The sequence below is a fragment of the Xenopus tropicalis genome, chromosome 1, assembly GCF_000004195.4.
Source record: "Xenopus tropicalis strain Nigerian chromosome 1, UCB_Xtro_10.0, whole genome shotgun sequence".
In the NCBI taxonomy this organism is placed as follows: domain Eukaryota; kingdom Metazoa; phylum Chordata; class Amphibia; order Anura; family Pipidae; genus Xenopus; species Xenopus tropicalis.
Genome location: NC_030677.2, coordinates 17457637 through 17479718, shown reverse-complemented (window position 1 = coordinate 17479718; position 22082 = coordinate 17457637). Strand labels below are relative to the sequence as shown.

The 22082-nt window shown below is 41.6% G+C and overlaps 1 protein-coding gene across 1 annotated transcript; it reads right to left on the bottom strand.

Moving 5' to 3' along the window:
• Positions 1-580: 580 nt before the first annotated feature.
• On the bottom strand, positions 581-19147 carry LOC101733694 (vomeronasal type-2 receptor 26; the record flags this gene model as incomplete). The annotated part of the gene is made up of 4 exons (XM_018090902.1): positions 19064-19147; positions 17469-17707; positions 10348-10412; positions 581-1272 (listed from the first exon to the last, which is right to left on the bottom strand). Coding segments are annotated over exons 1-4 (1080 nt in total), but the record flags the coding sequence as incomplete, so codon positions are not given.
• Between the last annotated feature and the right edge of the window lie 2935 nt (positions 19148-22082).

Below are 22082 nucleotides of genomic sequence, written 5' to 3'. Positions count from 1 at the left end.
ACATTCAAACACGATTGACAGCCTTCCTATAAATCATAAATACAGGTACGGGACCCATTATCCAGAATGCTTGGGACCTGGGGTTTACAGTGGAGTCTATGGGAGATGGCCTTTCCGTAATTTGGAACTTTTTGGGTAATGTGTTTCCAGATAAGGGGTCCGATACTTGTATCATAAAAAATTAGAAACTTCAAGTAAGGATTATATATACATACAGCAGTTTGTTCTGATCTTACCGGCCTTTTTAGCTGTTAAGGTACATTTATCCACAATACTGTCGCTTTACTATAGTGATTGCAAACAGATCTATATATGTAATGCAATGTTTATTAAAGGGACTGACTACTGTTTGAAACAAAGTTAATTATCTGGATTTGTTACCAAGCAACTGGGATCTGACATTCATTTTGGGTCTAAACAAAATAATGTAACATTTTGGCAGAAATATACAGCCTAAAAGTCCAGCACTTGAGGTCACAATGGCAAATATCTCCACACACACAGTGTTTTTGCCTTTGGTGCTCAGATAGGCCGGGATCATTGTGATCCAAACACTGCAGAAGAGCAGCATGCTGAAAGTGATGTACTTGGCCTCATTAAAACTGTCCGGTAAGCTCCGAGCTAAAAATGCTAAAACAAAACTAACAGCTGCCAGAAGCCCCATATACCCAATAACTGAGTAAAAGCCAAGAGCTGAGCCCTCATTGCACTGAATGATGATGGTTCCAGGGTAAGTGTGAATGTCCAGTTCCTGAAAGGGAGGAAAAATGGCCAACCAAGTAATGCAGATTATTATTTGAATGGACGAAAAGACCAAGACTACAGATTTGGACAGTTTCACTCCCATCCATTTTCCCCATGAGCTCCCTGGCTTGGTGGATTTGAAAGCAATATAAACCATGATAGTCTTGGCCAGGAGAGAAGAGACGGCTATGGAGAAGGCGATTCCATAAGTGATGTTACGCAGCCGGCAGGTTATATCCCCAGGGCGACCGAGGAACAGAAACACACTGAGGAAACTCAGCTTGATGGAGACAAGGAGGAGGAAACTGAGACTTCTGTTGTTGGCTCTCACAATGGGGGAGTCACGGTATTTTATAAACACTCCCAATATCAAAAATGTTATAAGCAAAAAGAGAACTGATACTGATGACAGAACTATTGAAATTACATCAGTAGTGTAGGAAAGAAAGTCTTCTTTTTTTGGAATGCACTGATTCTTTCTATTATTGGGCCATTCCAAATCTGGGCATCTGAAGCAGTTGTCACTGTCTTTAAACAAAAATGAAAAAGAGGGGAGTGAATATTTTTAACTGAAAAATATAAAGCTGTCCTACTATACCACATACTATCCCACAGTCCTTTCCCAGAGGCTATTATCCCCCCACTGCTACTATAGGCACCATCTCTCCCTACTATACCTGCTATCCCACAGCCCCAGTCCCTTCCCAGAGGCTATTATCCCACTGCTACTATAGGCACCATCTCTCCCTACTATACCTGCTATCCCACAGCCCCAGTCCCTTCCCAGAGGCTATTATCCCCCACTGCTACTATAGGCACCATCTCTCCCTACTATACCTGCTATCCCACAGCCCCAGTCCCTTCCCAGAGGCTATTATCCCACTGCTACTATAGGCACCATCTCTCCCTACTATACCTGCTATCCCACAGCCCCAGTCCCTTCCCAGAGGCTATTATCCCCCCACTGCTACTATAGGCACCATCTCTCCTTACTATACCTGCTATCCCACAGCCCCAGTCCCTACCCAGAGGCTATTATCCCACTGCTACTAAAGGCACCATCTCTCCCTACTATACCTGCTATCCCACAGCCCCAGTCCCTTCCCAGAGGCTATTATCCCACTGCTACTAAAGGCACCATCTCTCCCTGCTATCCCACAGCCCCAGTCCCTTTCCAGAGGCTATTATCCCCCCACTGCTACTATAGGCACCATCTCTCCCTACTATACCTGCTATCCCACAGCCCCAGTCCCTTTCCAGAGGATATTATCCCCCCACTGCTACTATAGGCACCATCTCTCCCTAATATACCTGCTATCCCACAGCCCCAGTCCCTTTCCAGAGGCTATTATCCCACTGCTACTATAGGCACCATCTCTCCCTACTATACCTGCTATCCCACAGCCCCAGTCCCTTTCCAGAGGCTATTATCCCACTGCTACTATAGCTGATGGGGCATGCCTGTTTTCAGGTTAGAATTTTTCTTTTAGGCTTACCTGGTCCCAGTGTATGGTACCCAAAGCAGGGAAAGTTCAGCCTCTCTTTCTCTGAAGAGCCATGGAGGTATGCACAGTGACACACTTGCTATCCTGGCTGTTCCTGTTAGGCAGCTGGGGACTAGAAGTGACCACTTGCATTGAGATACCATGTATGCCTACAGCATTATGGCGGGGCAGGTAGCAGTGGCAATTACTACTTCCCTTTTTAAAAGGGTTGTTACAGGGCAGATCACTGGCATCTTGTTTTCCTTACCTTTTATTTGTCTTTTATTTGCTTTTTTCTCATCAGCAGTTTTGCTGATTTTCTTTCTGGCCGGTGATCCTTGCAAATGCAAAGCCCTAAAATGCTGCCAAACTAAGGTTGTAGGTAAGCCTTTTGGTAAGTGCAATGGTAGAAAAGAGAACAAGGATTGGGGAATCAGGTAAGATATGTTTATGCCATGCCCCTTAAAAAAAAAAAAAAAAAAAGCTTCTAATAGCCTGATTAGCTCAGCTAGCTATGGCTTCATTGCCTCCACCTGGAGTCTGTGTGATTGGAAAGGTCAAACCTTCTGCTATACTACTGACTGTGTGACTGTTCTTATTAGTCTGTGGCCAGACTCACATTTGCTATTGGTAACGCCTACTATTTCTGGTAGTTGAATCTTACACGCAAATTAAAAAAAACATCCTGCTAAGGACTGTCTACTAAGATGAATTTTACTAGCATATGACTATTTTCGTAGTCTGCTCTATGCCATGCCTTTGCTATGTTTAGTATACTAACACTGTGGTGTTGTAAATGTACATTTTGTACTATGTTGTTGCTTTGTTCAGTATATTAATACTGTTATTGCTAGTTAACATACTGAGCTATGTATTCACTGTGTTGTTTGGCATATTAATACTGTAGTATTGCAAGTATCCATTATTTTTAGAATATTAATACTATGCTATGGCAAATTTATATATTATGCTGTGTTCACTGCAAATAAAAGTTCAGAATGATTTGCTATATCCATGATAGCTAATATAATTGGGCTGTACTTCTGCAATGTCATATATTAATATTCTATTGTTGCAGGTTAAAGTTATAAGCCTTTGTTATATTTAATGAATTAACATTAATACTGTTATTGCTAGTTAACATACTGAGCTATGTATCCGCTGTGTTTGGCATATTAATACGGTAGTATTGCAGGTATCCATTATTTTTAGGATATTACTACTATGCTATGGCAAATTAATATATTATGCTTTTCAGTGTATTAATACTACATCACTGCAAATAAAGGTTCAGAATTCTTTGCTATATTCATGATAGTTAATATTACTAGGCTGTACTTCTGCAATGTCCTATATTAATATTCTATTTTTGCAGGTCAAAATTATAAGCCTTTGTTATATTTAATGAATTAACATGGTGGCTGTGAAAGAGTTACAAAGCAGTGGTTCTCCTATGCTCGGTATGTAGTATTGCAAGTAGCATTCCTATGCCACATTCAGCTATATCCAATACAGAAAATTAACTGCTTTTTGCAGTATATTAACATTTTTATTATTATTATAACTTGGTGATACTATATTTAGTATTCTCATTATTTTTGTGTTGTTGCAAGCTAGCGTCACCATGCTATATCTATTTTCAGGATATTAAAGGAACAGTAACACCAAAAAATGAAAGAGCTTTAAAGTAATAAGAATATAATGCACTGTTGCCCTGCACTGGTAAAACTCGTGTGTTTGCTACAGTAACACTACTATAATTTATATAATAAGCTGCTGTGTAGCCACGGGGGCAGCCATTCAAGCTGGAAAAAAGGAGAAAAGGCACAGGTTACATAGCAGATAACAGATAAGTTCTGTAGAATACAATAGTGTTTTATCTGTTATCTGCTATGTGCCTGTGCCTTTTCTCCTTTGAATGGCTGCCTCCATGGCTACATAGCAGCTTATTTATATAAATTATAGTAGACTTTCTGAAGTAAACACACAACTTTTACCAGTGCAGGGCAGCAGCACATTATATTTTAGTTACTTTTATACACTTTCATTTTTTGGTGTTACTGTTCCTTTAATGCTGTATTATTGCTCAGGAAACCTGATTGCTGTATTCATTTTATTAGTATTATGGTAAGTTAGCATGACTGCACCTCTGCTATTTAATACTGTTACTGTAGGTAAACGTTACTCTAGCTCTGTTTTATAAATTTCTGTTCCTAGGTAGATAAATTACTATACTTCCGTATATTACTGCACAAATACTGGTTAAAGGCAGTTTTATGCCTCTGCTAGGTTCTATGTATTAATTCAGGCAAGATACTATGTATCTGATGGTTTCAGGGTAACTTGTTGTCTCTGCCCTGTTCAGGGTAAGGCTACGGCATCAATGCACGGTAAGTACTACAATAAGGCTAGGCTATTTCCATTATAGTATGGGTAATACTATAAGTAGCATTGTAAGGCTATATCTGTTGGGTATACTGGGCATCATTAGCCATTTCTAGATAATCTAGTAATCTTTCTCACTACAGTGTAGTATTGCTGTGTTTCTATTTCTAAATATTGATACCATGTTTCTTGGTAAGTTTTTATTATTATCCATAGCCTCTGCTTAAGTGAAATATAGGGGGGTGTTTGTGAGGCATTGGAGTTGGGCATTGCCACTAAGGTTGCATATGAGGACCAATCAGATCTTTGCTTTACAGCTTACCATTTTAATCTTTTTGCTGGTTGGTTGTTGTGAGCAACCGCTGATGTTTTTCTCCAGTGCTGATTAGACTCCCCATATGTAGGTCCACAGGTTAGACTATTTATATTGTCACTGCAGATGTATGTATATTTATATAGCACCTCAAATGTACACTACTTTACAGGGCATACACTTAAACAGGGTATGTTTTATGGATTAGCCAGTGAGAACAAAACTGTAATCTAGATATTAACATTGTGTGTATAAATTCATCTTGGGTACTGTTCTCTGTACATTACAACAGGCTGGAGGAATCTATTTTACAATTCTGAAGTTGCTCGGGAAATTAGTTTCCTGGTGATATATAAGATGAACCATCTCTGTAAAGCGCCAGGTGTAGTAGCGCAGTATAGGGAATGCATAACAAAACTGGAATCCAGTTGTGCCCAGTTGGGGGGCCTAGAAGGACAGGATGAGGCCTCCTGGAGGATTGTTTTGTGACAGTTTTATGGATGCCAAGAACTGCTGTGCGAGATATGGTCGTGTGGCTCTAGTCTGACCATGTCAACAGAACATGCTCTTGATTAAAATACTATTTTTTGCACACCAAGTTTTATGAATATTCTTTTTCAGTTAGGAAAAATGATCCTATGATACTGAGAGTTGGTGTATAATAACAGTTAACTTTTAAGTTTTCACATTAGAAGATGTTTCATTTTAGTTAAATATGTAGATATTTTATCTCTAATAAACCAGATATTGAATATATTCTATATTCAGTTCATTGTCAGATCATTAAAAAAAAAAAAATTAAAACCTTACCTAACTTTGGACATTACTAGGTTTGTGCTCTCACCAACTGCATATTTAAGCATTACTAAATGCTTATACTGGGTTTTCTTTCATTGGATTAATACTGCAGTGTGTTCTTTCAGAGCCGGCTATAATAGGCACTTTTGATGCGTGATAATACTTTTTCTTTACTACTCTTCCTGGGTATTAAGTTCCACTTCGTTACTAATCTGGTTTAGTTGCAAGTTGTTGCAGTACTTTATTACTAACATCAATATATTCTCATTGCAGTGATAGAGACTATTCGTAACCACTACATTCAATTTAGGTATACAGCAGGGATCCCTAACCTTTTATACCCATGGACTGCATTACAATGAAAAAAAGTAGTGGAGAGCAACACAAGCATGAAAAAAGGTTCCTGGAGGTGCCAATGAGAGCTATAATTGGCTATTTGATAGCCTCTATGTGGACTGAAAGCCTACAGAAGTCTGTTTGGCAATTACACTGGGTTTTTATGCAATCAGAGCTTTAAGTAAAGAAAAAAGTTAAAAAAAAAAAAAAAAACATGCTTTGAGGCCACTGGAAGTGACATCTGAAGGGGTAGGAGCAACATGTTGCCCCTGAGCCACTGGTTGGGGATCACTGGTATACAGTTTATATTTTACTACAGTACAAAGGTATACAAAGCCAGTACTGGTAGTTTGGGTGAGTTTATCACTAGTTGAAATGTTTATGATTTTTATAGTATAAGGTAAGCATTTTGTCTTAGGTTATTTTTTTGTCATACCATCTCTAGTTTAATGTTCATAGTTTAATGTTACAATTGTTTGGATCAGCTCCAGAGGAAATATGGAGATAAAGGGGCTGACTGTTTAGTAGATGTGGGTTTCGGCTTTGGTGCTGCAACCTTAGTCTCAATGCTGTTACTAAAGGGCTCACTTGCAGTTCAATATTTAAAAAAAATCTTTCAGGTTACCATCCTGTGGCACAGAAACACTGAAGTCATTTGTGCATATGTACTGTATATTAATGCAGACTTTTGTTGTGTTCTATCAACTCCAAAATATTAAGCAGTTTTCCATATATTCGTTAGACCTTTTGCAATTAACTTGGTTCAGGCAACATGAAGATTTCAAACATTTAACATTTTGATTTCAATTTTCAGCACAGTTGCAGTATTTGAATATGATCGGTGCAAATGCTGTACAGCAGTGCTGTCCAACTGGCGGCCCGCGACCCCCCTCTGTGTGGCCCCCCACCTGTCTGGCTGCTTTGATGGCTTACCTTTGAGTAAGCATTAAATGGTTTCAGTACTGAGATTAACTGGCCCCCTGCATGGTTCTCACCTCAGATTCAGGCTGTATATCCCCTGTATTGTTTAAATATGTAATCCCCTGTACTGTTCACACCTTTTAATCCCTGCATTGTTCAACCCCTGCAGTGTTCACACCTCAGGCTCAGGCTGTAATCACTCCCATTGTTCACTTCTTCACACCTCAGACATAGGTACTGTAGGCAGAGTATGGCACATACAGCCAGCATAGGGCAAGGAGGGGATGGCACACACAGGAAGGGTAGGGCAGGCAGAGTATGGCACACACAGTCAGGGTAGGGCAGGCAGAGTATGGCACACACAGGCAGAGTATGGCACACAGAGGCAGCATAGGGAAGGCAGAGTATGGCACACACAGGCAGGGTAGGACAGGCAGAGTATGGCACACACAGACAGCATAGGACAGGCAGAGTGCTGCCTGTGTGTGCCATACTCTGCCTGCCCTATGCTGCTTGAGGGAGGTGAACCTGGTAGGGGTTTGTTGTGGGAGTTTGTTAGCAGTTGGAAATAGCCATTAAATGGTCCCAAAGGTGTGTAATTATGTACTGGGGGTTGCTGTGCTATCCACAGGGGAGGAGGAGGCATATGTAATTTAAGGGTATATCTTAATATGACATAATTCTTTCACATATGAATGATGGTTGATATCCCCACAGTAAGGACCAAGCATTTGGGATTTTGCTGTGCTACCACCATTGTGATAAAATAGGTGTGGTTTCAAGTGGGTGTGGTTTCAAAAAGGGGAGTGGTCAAAACTGGCTTCCATTAGCGGCCCTCCACCATGTATGCTAGAGAAATTCCGGCCCTCGGCACCGTAGAAGTTGGACAGCACTGCTGTACAGCATAGCCAAACCTCTGTGTAAGGTGCTATTTCTCAGCAGCACATTTGCGCTATGCACAGTTGGGTACAGGTAATGTAAAGCTTTCATTTCACTATTGAGGTCTGTATTCTACAAACTATGCCTCAGGACTTGGCAGATGACACAAGGTCTTATATAAATGGGGAGCTCTAGCATGACGTCTGGCTCATTTATTCTTGGACTATTAAAATTGCTCGTTTAAAAAAAAATAAAAAAAGCCCTCCCATTTGACTGCTATGGTATTAACCCATGAGTGAATGCTGACATGGATAGCCAGGGAAAATGGAAAATTCAATACCAACTTACCGGAATTTTCATTTCCTGGCTATCCACGGCAGCATTCACGCTTTCCCACCCCATTTTTGAATATAATTGCTATGATACAAAGACACTCTTGAGAGGAAGGGGTGGATCTATATATAGGTGTGGTATCTGGAGTGATTGTCTAATTATTTTTAATTCTGTCCTATCAGCTATCAGCGGTTGGAGTAAATCCATGAGTGAATGCTGCCATGGATAGCCAGGAAATGAAAATTCCAGTAAGTTGGTATTGAATTTTCCATTATACCTGCTATCCCACTGCCACAGTCCCTTCCCAGAGGCTATTATCCCCCCACTGCTACTATAGGCACCATCTCTCCCTACTATACCTGCTATCCCACAGCCCCAGTCCCTTCCCAGAGGCTATTATCCCCCCACTGCTACTATAGGCACCATCTCTCCCTACTATACCTGCTATCCCACAGCCCCAGTCCCTTCCCAGAGGCTATTATCCCCCCACTGCTACTATAGGCACCATCTCTCCCTACTATACCTGCTATCCCACAGCCCCAGTCCCTTCCCAGAGGCTATTATCCCCCACTGCTACTATAGGCACCATCTCTCCCTACTATACCTGCTATCCCACAGCCCCAGTCCCTTCCCAGAGACTATTATCCCACTGCTACTATAGGCACCATCTCTCCCTACTATACCTGCTATCCCACAGCCCCAGTCCCTTCCCAGAGGCTATTATCCCACTGCTACTATAGGCACCATCTCTCCCTACTATACCTGCTATCCCACAGCCCCAGTCCCTTCCCAGAGGCTATTATCCCACTGCTACTATAGGCACCATCTCTCCCTACTATACCTGCTATCCCACAGCCCCAGTCCCTTCCCAGAGGCTATTATCCCCCACTGCTACTATAGGCACCATCTCTCCCTACTATACCTGCTATCCCACAGCCCCAGTCCCTTCCCAGAGGCTATTATCCCCCCACTGCTACTATAGGCACCATCTCTCCCTACTATACCTGCTATCCTACAGCCACAGTCCCTTCCCAGAGGCTATTATCCCCACTGCTACTATAGGCACCGTCTCTCCCTACTATACCTGCTATCCCACAGCCCCAGTCCCTTCCCAGAGGCTATTATCCCCCCACTGCTACTATAGGCACCATCTCTCCCTACTATACCTGCTATCCTACAGCCACAGTCCCTTCCCAGAGGCTATTATCCCCACTGCTACTATAGGCACCGTCTCTCCCTACTATACCTGCTATCCCACAGCCCCAGTCCCTTCCCAGAGGCTATTATCCCCCCACTGCTACTATAGGCACCATCTCTCCCTACTATACCTGCTATCCCACAGCCCCAGTCCCTTCCCAGAGGCTATTATCCCCCCACTGCTACTATAGGCACCATCTCTCCCTACTATACCTGCTATCCCACAGCCCCAGTCCCTTCCCAGAGGCTATTATCCCCCCACTGCTACTATAGGCACCATCTCTCCCTACTATACCTGCTATCCCACAGCCCCAGTCCCTTCCCAGAGGCTATTATCCCCCCACTGCTACTATAGGCACCATCTCTCCCTACTATACCTGCTATCCCACAGCCCCAGTCCCTTCCCAGAGGCTATTATCCCCCCACTGCTACTATAGGCACCATCTCTCCCTACTATACCTGCTATCCCACAGCCCCAGTCCCTTCCCAGAGGCTATTATCCCCCCACTGCTACTATAGGCACCATCTCTCCCTACTATACCTGCTATCCTACAGCCACAGTCCCTTCCCAGAGGCTATTATTCCTGCTGTTGCTGTTGGTACCATGCCACACTATTATATATGTTATTCTATCATATCAGTTCCTCCCCAAAGGCAAACATTCACATAATTAATACAATTGTTCATAGTCCCATTCCCAGCTCTTTATCACAGTTACAGGTTTACTGATGTAAGATATAGGTAGGAAGGTTTTTTAAAATAGTAAATAAACCTCTATTAGTTTACAATTTATTTTTGCCCTCTTTAAAGGCAGTCAGTTCTAGTTGGACACCCTTAAAAGCATCTTTGACTTAGAAGACAGTTCTCTGAGTATTTAAGTTCCCATCAAACTTTAGCTCAGTACTAATGGCACAGGGTATCATTTTGGGGATTTTGCCATTTATTTTTCTCACAAACATAACTGAATCAGTATATGCCCCAAATCTTCAACAACTTGCCCTTTGAGGATCACTTGAACGTACCTACCAATCAAATCAACAGGTTTAAAGAATTGTTATACAAACACTTGCCCAGGTAATATAGAACCCTAGTACAGGTATAGGACCCATTATCCAGAATGCTCGGGACCAAGGGTATTCCGGATAAGGGGTCTTTCCGTAATTTGGATCTCAATACCTTAAGTCTACCAAAAAATCAATAAAACATTAATTAAACCCAATAGGATTGTTTTGCATCCAATAAGGATTATTTATATCTTAGTTGGAATCAATTACAAGGTTCTGTTTTATTTCTACATAGAAAAAGGAAATCAGTTTTAAAATTCTGAATTATTTGATTAAAATGGAGTCTATGGGAGACGGGCATTCCGTAATTCGGAGCTTTCTGGATAACGGGTTTCCAGATAAGGGGTCCGATACCTGTACTTTCCTACAGAATAGGAATGAAGCAGTGTTACAGACTGTATGTATAGTCATCAGGGAAAGGCCTTATTGATAAGATCTTTGTAGCTAAAAGTCAGGAGTTTAAATGAGAATTGAAAGGTGAGGTAGATGATTCTTGTGCTATCTACCTTGTACCAAACTCAAAAAGCACAAAATTAACTTGCTCAAAATAAATATAAGTTAGTTTTAAGAACCAGGCATTAATCTATTCGACTGGTTCAAACGGCAGAAATCAATTCGTACCAAATGTAAAGTAGAGACCTGGGTGTTCACACCCCGGGTCTATCACACAAGTAAGAAGCAGAATAATCTGCTAAGCGATAAAGAAGGCTCACCGTAGTCCAGGGGTGGTCTGGATGCTCGGGGCCCCGAACCCGTAGCCAAGGCAAAATCCAAAGATTGTAAAGGTAACTCCAAATGCACCGGACGCCAGGATATTTTCTTAAAACGTAGTCTTTATTCATTCATTTAAAAACATGCCACGCCTTACGCGTTTCGTGCACAGATGCACTTAATCATAGGCCTATGATTATATATAATATCTTGGCGTCCGGTGCATTTGGAGTTACCTTTACAATCTTTGCTATCTACCTTGTATACAAAGATTCTTATGCCTTTCTAGCATGTTCTGATGACTTGCACATAACTGCACACATGTACTCTAGGGAGCCCGGAACTACCAACAGCACCCGGCTTTCCACAGATTTGTAGAGCGCAAGATTTTTTTTTCCGTGAATAGAAAAAACAAGTTAATTAATTGGCAGAAAATACAAGTGAAATTAATTGTAATAGAGGTTGTATGTAATGTTTTAGACCAGTGATCCCCAACCAGTGCCTCGTGGGCAACATGTTGCTCCCCAACCCCTTGGATGTTGCTCTCAGTGCCCCCAAACCAGGGAGTTATTTTTGAATTCCTGACTTGGGGGCAAGTTTTGGTTGAAAAAAAACAAGATTCCCTACCAAATAAAGCCCCTGTAAGCTGATAGGGTGCATAGAGGCTGCCTAATAACCAATTGTAGCACCTTATTTGGCTCCTCCATTAACTTATATGGTGCTTGTGTTGCTCTCCAAGTCTTTTTACATTTGACTGTGGCTCCCGAGTAAGAAAGGTTGGGGATCCCTGTTTTAGACTAAAGCCATAAGATCCACAAGAACAACACTATTTACATATATTTACAATTCACAGAACACTGTAGACACAAATCAATAAGCCTCAATACCAGTTTTACTGGAGATCTCTCCCTCAGAACACTGGGTACAATAATAACAGCAGGCGTGGATTGAAGGTGCCGGGGTCATTCTGTATCCTGGGAGGCAGCTTTCTGAGCACTGAGATCTTGGCATCTTAAAAAAGTAAATATTTCAGGAAATAATTTGTATCAAACAGTGCCAGGCTATCTCTTCAAATTTTTCTAAATAATAATCTAATAGAATGATTATATTTTTTTTTAAAGAATTTTCTGGACAATTGTCTTTTCCCCTTGGTTCATCACTAACCATCTTGGTGATGAGTGATAAAGTGCTCTTGCACTGACTCGAGGGATGAAAGCACAATTTTGCCCCTGTGTATATATGTATGTGTAACTTTATTCATAAAGTGCTAGTAGGACATGCAGTGCTGTACGATTGTACAGAGCAGAAAACATTTTAATAAGTAATAGTAAATAAAAAAGTATAAATATACAGCAATTAAGTTTCCATGTGATAAAAGACAAAGTAGAAAGGAAGTCCCTGCCCCATGGAGCTTACAATCTAAATGGTTTATGGGTCCCTGGTAAGGCCTCACCTTGAGTATTTAGTGCAGTTGAGTTTCAATCCTTAAGAAGGATATTAATGAGCTGAAGGAGGGTGTAGTAACTGCAACTACAATTGTAATAGTAATGACAGTATAAAACCAATATTTGTTCTCTCTGGAGATACGGAGGCTGGGAGGGGACACAATTACTCTTTACAAGTACATCAGAGGACAAAATAGACAGATATAGACTCTGACAATGGGATAGATATGTGATACGGTTGTGAAAACAAAATCTTAATTCACTTGACAAATAATGAAATTGTTCATACAACCAGTTCCAGTCTGTCTTAGAAAATTGCAAATACACTGAAAAATAAATTAATCTTTAATAAAATATGAGAAGAGGTAAACGCATTAATGTTCATTTGTGTGTATATATATATATATATATATACACATTTATTAACGCTTTCACTGCCAGCCATTTTGGTCAAAGCGGAACTTGTATTGCCAGACGGTTTTTGAACATTTTGCACTGTTTCACTTTAGGGGCCTTTCCTCGGGGGGACTTTTAGTTTACCCAGGAAAACAATATATCGTTTTTTTCAGAACAACCTAAGCTTTCAAAATATGGTAGAATTTTTGTGTAATTCCAATTCTGTAACAAGATATAGGCTTCTAAATGTCTAAAAATGAAAAAAAAAATCAAATTTTCCATAATAAAAACACACATACTAGAAACAAAAATTATTTTATGCGTAATTATACAACTGATTTGGAAAGTCCCATGTCTCATAAATGTACCAATACCAAATATATATAGTTTTATGGAGATTTCTCACATGTATAGGTCACAAACTCCCAGCAGTACACTACCAAATTCCCAAAGCACTGCTCCAGAAAGCTGCATACTTTAGATTTCAAGGACAAAAATTCCACTAACAAAAGGTTTATCCTAGAAAATTGTAAATTTTTGGAAAGAACAGATTCTGGGGAATCCAGAATAGGCACAACTGTCTGTCTACTCCAAACTATCAAGTCGCAATGCTTTCCTAAAGTTATTGGTTTTTACCAAAATTTGTGAAATTTTTGAAAAAATCGCTTCAAAGCTTCCAGTCTATAGTATCTTATCTCCTACAGGTCATAAAGTAACCAAATAAAACACCCTAAATATGAACACCAGGGGTCCGCTGAACAGTTTAATGCCCAATATGTATAGGTTTAGCTAAGTATGTGGCATGTAGGGGCCCCAAAGTGAACATACCCCCATATGATCCGTCATTTCTGTCATTTCAGCTCCTGCAAAATCAACACATTTACATCATTATATGTGGGATAAAGCTACAAAAAACTATGCTCACCCCAGAAAGCCATATATTTTTGGAAAGTACACATTACCCGGAATCTATAAGGGGCACAAATTTCTTTTTGCTCCAAAGTACCAAGCCGTAAAGCTTTCCTAAGTTTGCAGATTTTTATGACATTTCAGAAAATCGCATAAAAATGTTGCAATCTCTCACAATTTCTTGATAAAGATCAGATAAAGGCAAATCACCCCAAATAGGAACACCAGAGGCCTACTGAACAGTTTGATGCCCAATATGCATAGATATACCCAAGTCTGCGGTATGTACTCGCCCCAAAATGAAAATAGCGCATATGGATTTCTCGCCTGCCAACTCAGCTTTTGCACACAGAGCCCCCTGTCAGCGTATTATGTGCCAAAACTTCCCCTAACTATACCGAGACCCCCACAAAACCATATATTTTTGTAAAGTACACATTCTGATGAATTCAAAATAGGTAAAGTTATTTTTGTACACCAAAGTTACACACGGCAAAGCTACACTAAAAACAGATTATACAGGGATAAAAATGCAATAAAACCTCAAAAATTGTGCAAATCAGCAAAACAACAAAATACATCACATGACAGTGTAATTAGTGGTCAGAATATCTGATCCAATAGTCATGCTGTCAAAATAACAGTTTTTAGGGAAAATTAACTAAAATCAAAGTGGTAAAATGAAAAATAAAAAAAGTGTTTGTGTATACATGTGTGTACATATGTAAAAGTTGTGTGACAGTGTGTGTGTATATGAGTGTATTTAAATGTATTTAAGTGTGCAAAATGGAAAAATAAATAAATAAAAACTGCTAAATTCAACTGCAAGAACCTTCTGGCACCCATTGTTTTCTGAAATGAACTTATTGGCATGGAGTGGGTTAATGAAGTGCTCATTATGGCTAAAGAGAGCATTTGCAATTGGTGCCACTCAGCCCTTTGAAGTGTTACATAGTTACATAGGGTTGAAAAAAGACCAGAGACCATCAAGTTCAACCCTTCCAAGTAAACCCAGCACACCTAACCCACACCTACCAATCTATACACTCACATACATAAACTATATATACAACCAGTAATACTAACTGTAGATATTAGTATCACAATAGCCTTGGATATTCTGCTTGTTCAAGAACTCATCCAGGCCCCTCTTAAAGGCACTAACAGAATCTGCCATTACCACATCACTAGGAAGGGCATTCCCCAACCTCACTGCCCTCACCGTGAGGAACCCCCTACCCAACATCCCCCGGCAGGGCATTCCCCAACCTCACTGCCCTCACCGTGAGGAACCCCCTACCCAACATCCCCCGGCAGGGCATTCCCCAACCTCACTGCCCTCACCGTGAGGAACCCCCTACCCAACATCCCCCGGCAGGGCATTCCCCAACCTCACTGCCCTCACCGTGAGGAACCCCCTACGCTGCTTCAAATGGAAGCTCTGTTCCTCTAATCTAAAGGGGGGGCCTCTGGTGCGCTGATTGTTTTTATGGGAAAAAAGAACATCCCCCAACTGCCTATAATCCCCTCTAATGTACTTGTACAGAGTAATCATGTCCCCTCGCAAGCGCCTCTTTTCCAGAGAAACAAACCCAACCTCGACAGACTCTCTGTTGTCGGAATGCCACGAATAATAAAAAAAATAACTGCAATATATAGACAATAATATATGTGTGTGTGTGTGAAATGGAAAATGTTATGAACTGATAACCAATCCTTTCCACCCGTTATACATGGCCCTGGGTTCTTCTGACTTGGGTGAAAATTAAGTGCATGGACATCACATTTCATGTCCTCTACGTCTATTCCTCCACAAGTAAAACCCTTGGTTTGAGGAACAAAGCAAGTAAATATCTATACTACGCACACCTTTATTCTCTGAGCTGCAACATATCATACAATATACAGCGCTGCATCCACAGGCACAAATCTTTGATGCAACCAGTTGGCAAAAGCTGATGTGCAGCTTCAAGTTCAAGGGATTTCTTCAATCTAGTGGCCAAAGTACACAAAAAGTCATTACATGTTAAAAAAGAATTGAACACCAAGCAGTTTCAAAGTAGTTCAGTGGTTGCTGAACTTTTTACATTTAAGCCCCTGCTGTAGGTCCAATTTGTAAATGTAATTGTTATTAAAAGCAGCATTTGCTAAACTCCTGCCTGTTATACAGTGTAATGACAAGCGGCGGGGGCAATGACAAAGGAGCTAGGGGTAGGCAGATGAGGCTCCTGCCTGGCGCCCCCCAATCATTGCACCCTAGGCAGCTGCCCTTGCTGCCTTATGGTCCAAATGTAGCACTGCTGCACCTATTCATGCAGGGGAGCCTTATTTCGGCCAGTTGCTCTCAATTTGTCATAAAGCGCACAAGCAGTTGCTTTAATTTTGGCACATTGGATGAAATTGTGGTTGGTGCAGATCTATTGCGTCAAGCACATCAACCCCTTGCAACTGAGACACAATGCTGCATTGTAAGAAGTCCATGTGCTGAAGTACATGTGCCCTGTAAGGTTAAATGCTGAAGGTTATTTAATTGCTACAGTAAATAACACGAATATTATAAATTTACAGTTACAGTTTACACCAGGGGTGGGCAAACTTTTTGGCTCAGAGGCCACATTGACTCACAGGCGGGCTGGGCCGGGCCGGGCCAAGGTTACACGGGGCCTCTAAGTTCCCCCCAGCATCCCCCAGCTCCACTCCCCAGCATCCTGCAGCTCCCCACCCCAGCATCCTGCAGCTCCCCACCCCAGCATCCTGCAGCTCCCCACCCCAGCATCCTGCAGCTCCCCACCCCAGCATCCTTCAGCTCCCCACCCCAGCATCCTTCAGCTCCCCACCCCAGCATCCTTCAGCTCCCCACCATCCTGCAGCTCCCCACCCCAGCATTCTTCAGCTCCCCACCCCAGCACCCTCCAGCTCCCCACCCAGCACCCTCCAGCTCCATTCCCCAGCATCCTTCCCATCTCCCCCACCAGCATCCTTCATTTCCCTGACCTGTAGCTCCCTGCGGCTCCCTCCATCCTTCGGCTGCGTCTGTTCCCCGGCTCCCCACTGCATCCTTTTATATGGTTGCGCCCTGTGCGTACTGACATCATGCGCACACCCGGGGCACAACCAATCAGGGCCCAGAAATTAGTTAAAGGGGCCCAGAGTCGGCGGGCCGGATTAAAAAGGCCAAAGGGCCATAGTTTGCCCACCCCTGGTTTACACTGTATCTTACATTGTATGATTTTGTACAAAATGATTTAAAACATTTGCACTTACTTTCCTTAGGGCCAATGAAACAACAGACAAAGAAACTGTTGGTTACCTTGTTGTCTAATGCTGCATTGTAAGAAAAAACATGGGGATTGTGCTCCAAATTTACTTACTGCACTTGCTGAAGTACATGTGCCCTATAAGGTTCAACGCTGAAGGTTATTTAATTGCTACAGTAAATAACAAGAATATTATATATTTACAGTTACAGTTAACACTACCTCCTACATTGTAGGATTTATTTCTTTAAATTTTTAGAAAGGAATATTCAATGTACAAAGTGTTTAAAACTTACTTTACCTTGTTGTCTAATGTGTTCCATGTTATTGCCTCTGTTGTTATATTAAGTCTCTGATCTGGGGGAGCCCATGGCGTGTATTTTCCAACTTGTGCCCAAGACAAGGCAAAGGGAAAACGATTTTTAAGGAACAAGTTATTAATCCCATAGTGAGTGATAAATTCTCCATTTTCATCAAAATAAGAACTCAGGTTGTCGGTGTCTGTGAGTGTGACTCTTTTCAGATAGTGATGTAACTAGAAGGTACAAGGGACACAACATTTAGTGGCAATGGCCCAGTCTGTATAGAAAAATTAGCACTGGCACTCAGGAGCTGTATACGGGACAAGCCCTTTGAATATCTTTATTACGGAAATGCAACGTTTCGAGGCACAAAGTAGCCCCTTTGTCAAGCATACACATCAGTGGAAGTGACGGCAATAAATATCCAATTCATTAGTCGAAATAGCAAAATTAATTAACACAAGTTACAAACGTGATTCAATCAATACAAACGTGTCAAAAATGTCACAATAAATGTGCTTAATACAGTGTTCAGTTGTGTATTCTATTCAACAGCAGAAATATATGTAAAAGTATTTTTAAGGTCCCACTCATAAAGGTGAATAAAATTGAGATTCCAGTCTCTAAAGTGACACAGTGTAGAAAGGAAAAATCAGTGTAGAATAAAAGAGCAGGTCCCACAGGATACTATCATATAAAACAATGTTACAAAGTTAAAACAATTAAAGTTAAAAACATTTCTTAATAGGTTACAAAGTTTCAAAGGGGAAATATATGCCTTACCCTGCTTGTAGTGGAAAGAAAGTATCTACCCCTGCTAAGTACTCAAAAGGATTATTTATCTGAAATAAAGCATATATATATATATATATATATATATATATATATACCAGTCAGTAACCCTCCATAGCCTATAAAAACAGGACATATTAAATTCATCATTTAACCCTTTTGGATGGCGAGATTGTAAAAGCCAGATCCAATAACATTCTCTCTGTGACAATATTCTCTTTTTCTCTTGTCCCTGAATACATGTTACTTTTTCCAGGATTTGCCACCGAACTTGCGACACCTGATGCCCTTGTGTAAAAAAATGCTTAGCGAGCAAAGTTTCTCTTTTTTTCTCTATCTCTTTTCCTTTCACACTAATCTTACTTTCCCCGGTTACTATGGGCAGCATTCACACCTCTGGGTAATTCCCCGCCCTCGCTTAATGATAGGACAGAAATTAATTAATTCAATTAACCACTCTATAAGGTTCCCCCCCCTACCTCAGCCCCTTGTCTTTTTTCTGTCCTCGCTTTAGGATTTTTTTGATACAATATTTTTATTTTGTGGCTCACATGGACCCAATTTTGGGATCCCATACCCGGGGAGTTAGCCTCTCTTCCTGGTAGGGCCATGCACTTTGTATTTCCTCTCAGAGGAGGTCAGCTGGCCAACCCCGTTATTAGGCAGCCCGGGGTTCTTCCTGGCAGCTCCGCGTCTGAGTCACTCAGTTGGAGCGATTTTATATGCTTGTGTCTCAGACCAAGCTATTGGGCGGCACTGTTAGTTTCTTAAACTTTTAAACTTTCTCCTCGCCTTACCTCTCTCTTTTTTTCAGCGCAGCTTCGTTCGGCGGGTCCGGAAGTGACGAGCCGGGACGCGATGCGTTCCAGCTTGGAACGCATAGTCGCTTCCGGGTCTGACGTCACTTCCGGGTCCGCGGAACGCCGAGAACGGCGCGAACACGGGCTTTTTAAACAGTGGAATTGCCCGTGGCGTCCCCTCTCTGTAGCGCCTTGCCTGGACTGCCTCCAGACTCGTGTCCCCTGCTGCTTCCCTTGGAGCACGGAGTGCCTGTGTCTCCCCTGACTTTCTGCGCTTCTGCTAAGGTAGGCTAAGTGATGTTTTGGTAAACGCAAGTTTTTTTGTGTTTGCAATTGGTTTTCTTTCTGTTTTAGATGACTTCTAATCTTGATGTGCCTAGTAGCCCAGAAAATGCTGCCAGTGATGTTAGGAGGTGAGCCACTGTTAGGTAAGGTTTGTGTTGGGTTCTTACAAAAGAGTGCAATATTATTAGAATTCTATGTATGTTGTTTCAGTGTGCCTACCCCGAAAAAGTCTGCTTCTAAAGAAAAACATAAGAATTGTGTGACCTGTGATAATCCAGCCCAAAAGCATTCAAAGTTGTGTGGAAGATGTACTAGAAGACTAGCAGGAGATGCTGCAGCGGATACTGCTGATGTTATGAGGTGGATTAGAGATGCGGTAGCAGAAGGTGTTAACTTGGCGACAAAGCGTTCGGCACAGACTCAAAGATTTGAAGACTTCAGTGCTAATAGGAATAGGTCACCAGAACCGTATTCTATGGCAGATTCAGAGGAAGAAGAAGGCTTTCAGGAAGAGATTGCTTCATCTTTTGACGAGACACTTATTGAACCATTAATTAAGGCAGTGAGAACTCAGTTGGAGTTACCAGAGAAATCAGAGCAACAGACATCTTCTTCTAATCCATTTAAATACTTAAAGAAGGAAAGAGCTACTTTTCCCTTGCATGAAGTGATTAAAGAGATTGTGGTTAGAGAATGGGAGAAAACCGATGCTAAGTATCCGATTCCTCCTAGGGTGCAGAGGTGTTATCCTTTTCTGAAAGAAGAAGAATTAGTTTGGGATAAGCCACCGAAAGTTGATGCGGCAGTTTCCAGATTATCCAGAAAGACTCTCTTGCCAGTGGATGATGTGGTTTCGTTTCTTAATCCTATGGATATAAAAATGGAAGCGTCATTGAAGAAGGCACATTTAGCGTTGGGGGCAACGTGTAGGCCGGCTTTAGCACTTACCTCTATTTCCAGAGCTATGCAAATGTGGATGCAAAATGTGGAGACAGCATTAAGAGAAGGTGTAGATAGGAGGAACATCATTGATGCATTAGCGGAGTTGAAGTTAGCCACGGATTTTGTTACAGAGGCCTCTGTGGATTTGGTTCGTTCTTCCTCTAGAGCAATGGCTCTTTCAGTGGCAGCAAGAAGAGCCCTGTGGCTGAGAGCATGGGATGCTGATAAAGCGTCCAAGATGAATCTGTGTAATTTGCCTTTTGAAGGTAGAATGCTCTTTGGAGAAAAGCTAGACGACATTATTAAAAGAGTGACGGGAGGTAAAAGTGTTTTTCTGCCTCAAGAGAAGAAACCAGTTAGAGCATCGGGTTCCAATACAGACAGATCTTCCTTTCGGAATAAAACTACATCTGCTGAGCACAGACAGTTTAGACCTTCGAGACAATATAATCAGCCAACTCAATGGAGAGGAGGTTAGAATACGCTATTCAAGAGCTCAAGAAGCAGAGGAGCGGCAGGAAGGCCATTTAGGAAGTTCTGAAGGCTGGGCAGTTCAGACTTCAAAGATACCCGGGAGGTTAACACACTTCATAGAAGTCTGGACAAGGTCAATTACAGATCAGTGGGTATTGCAGACATTAAGGCAAGGCTACTCGTTGGAGTTCATGAAGACTCCGAGTCACAATCATTTTGTAATCTCAAACATCCCTTATCGAATAGAACACAGGAAGATTGTTGTCAATTACGTCCAACAGCTTTTGGTGGATGGGGCGATTATACCAGTGCCTCAAAGATTTCGGAGGCTAGGAATTTATTCAATTCTCTTTATGTTAAAGAAAAAGTCAGGAGATTTCCGGCCAGTCTTGGACTTAAGGCCAGTGAACACGTTTCTGCACATAAAAAGATTCAAGATGGAATCGATATTTTCAATAGTAAAGATCGTCCAGGAAGGAGACTGGCTCCTGTCTTTAGATTTAAAAGATGCCTATTTCCATGTACCTATAACTCCATCTCATCAAAGATTTTTGAGGTTTGCGATAAGTCAAGATCTGCATTTTCAGTTCACCTGCCTTCCGTTCGGATTAGCAACGTCACCTCGAGTATTTTCGAAGATTCTTCAGACGTTGATAGCAGAAATCAGGAAGTTGGGGATTCAGATATATCATTATCTGGACGATATCCTGTTGATAGCTCAAGATCAGAAGCTTTTGATTCGGCACAGAGATCGGGTTATCCGGATCCTTTCAGAACATGGATGGATTTTGAACGTAGAGAAGAGTCAAATGGTGCCTTCACAGGATCTAATTTATCTGGGAGCCAGATTTATGACGAATCAGAACCTGGTGACTCTTCCAGAAGAAAAGAAAGACAAGTTAAAGATAGCTCTAAAAGCTTTGAGGAACAGGACTTACAATACAGCGAGACAAGTGGCCAGTGTACTAGGTCTCCTCAATTCAACTTTTCCGATGTTAAAATGGGCAAGGTGGCATGCCAGGCCTTTGCAGAGAATGTTTCTACATCAATGGAATCCAACAGCGCAAGACTGGAATCAGAAGATATTCATGGAGGAACATGTCAGGAAAGAATTGAGGTGGTGGTTTCTGGAGGAGAATCTGATGAAGGGTCATTCCTTGACGGAGACAACATGGGTAACTCTAACGACAGATTCAAGTCCTATGGGATGGGGAGCCCATCTAAGAAGACAGTATTGTCAGGGACTGTGGACGGAGGAAGAACAGAGTCTTCCAGCCAATATATTGGAATTAAGAGCAGTTTGGAAAGCGATTCA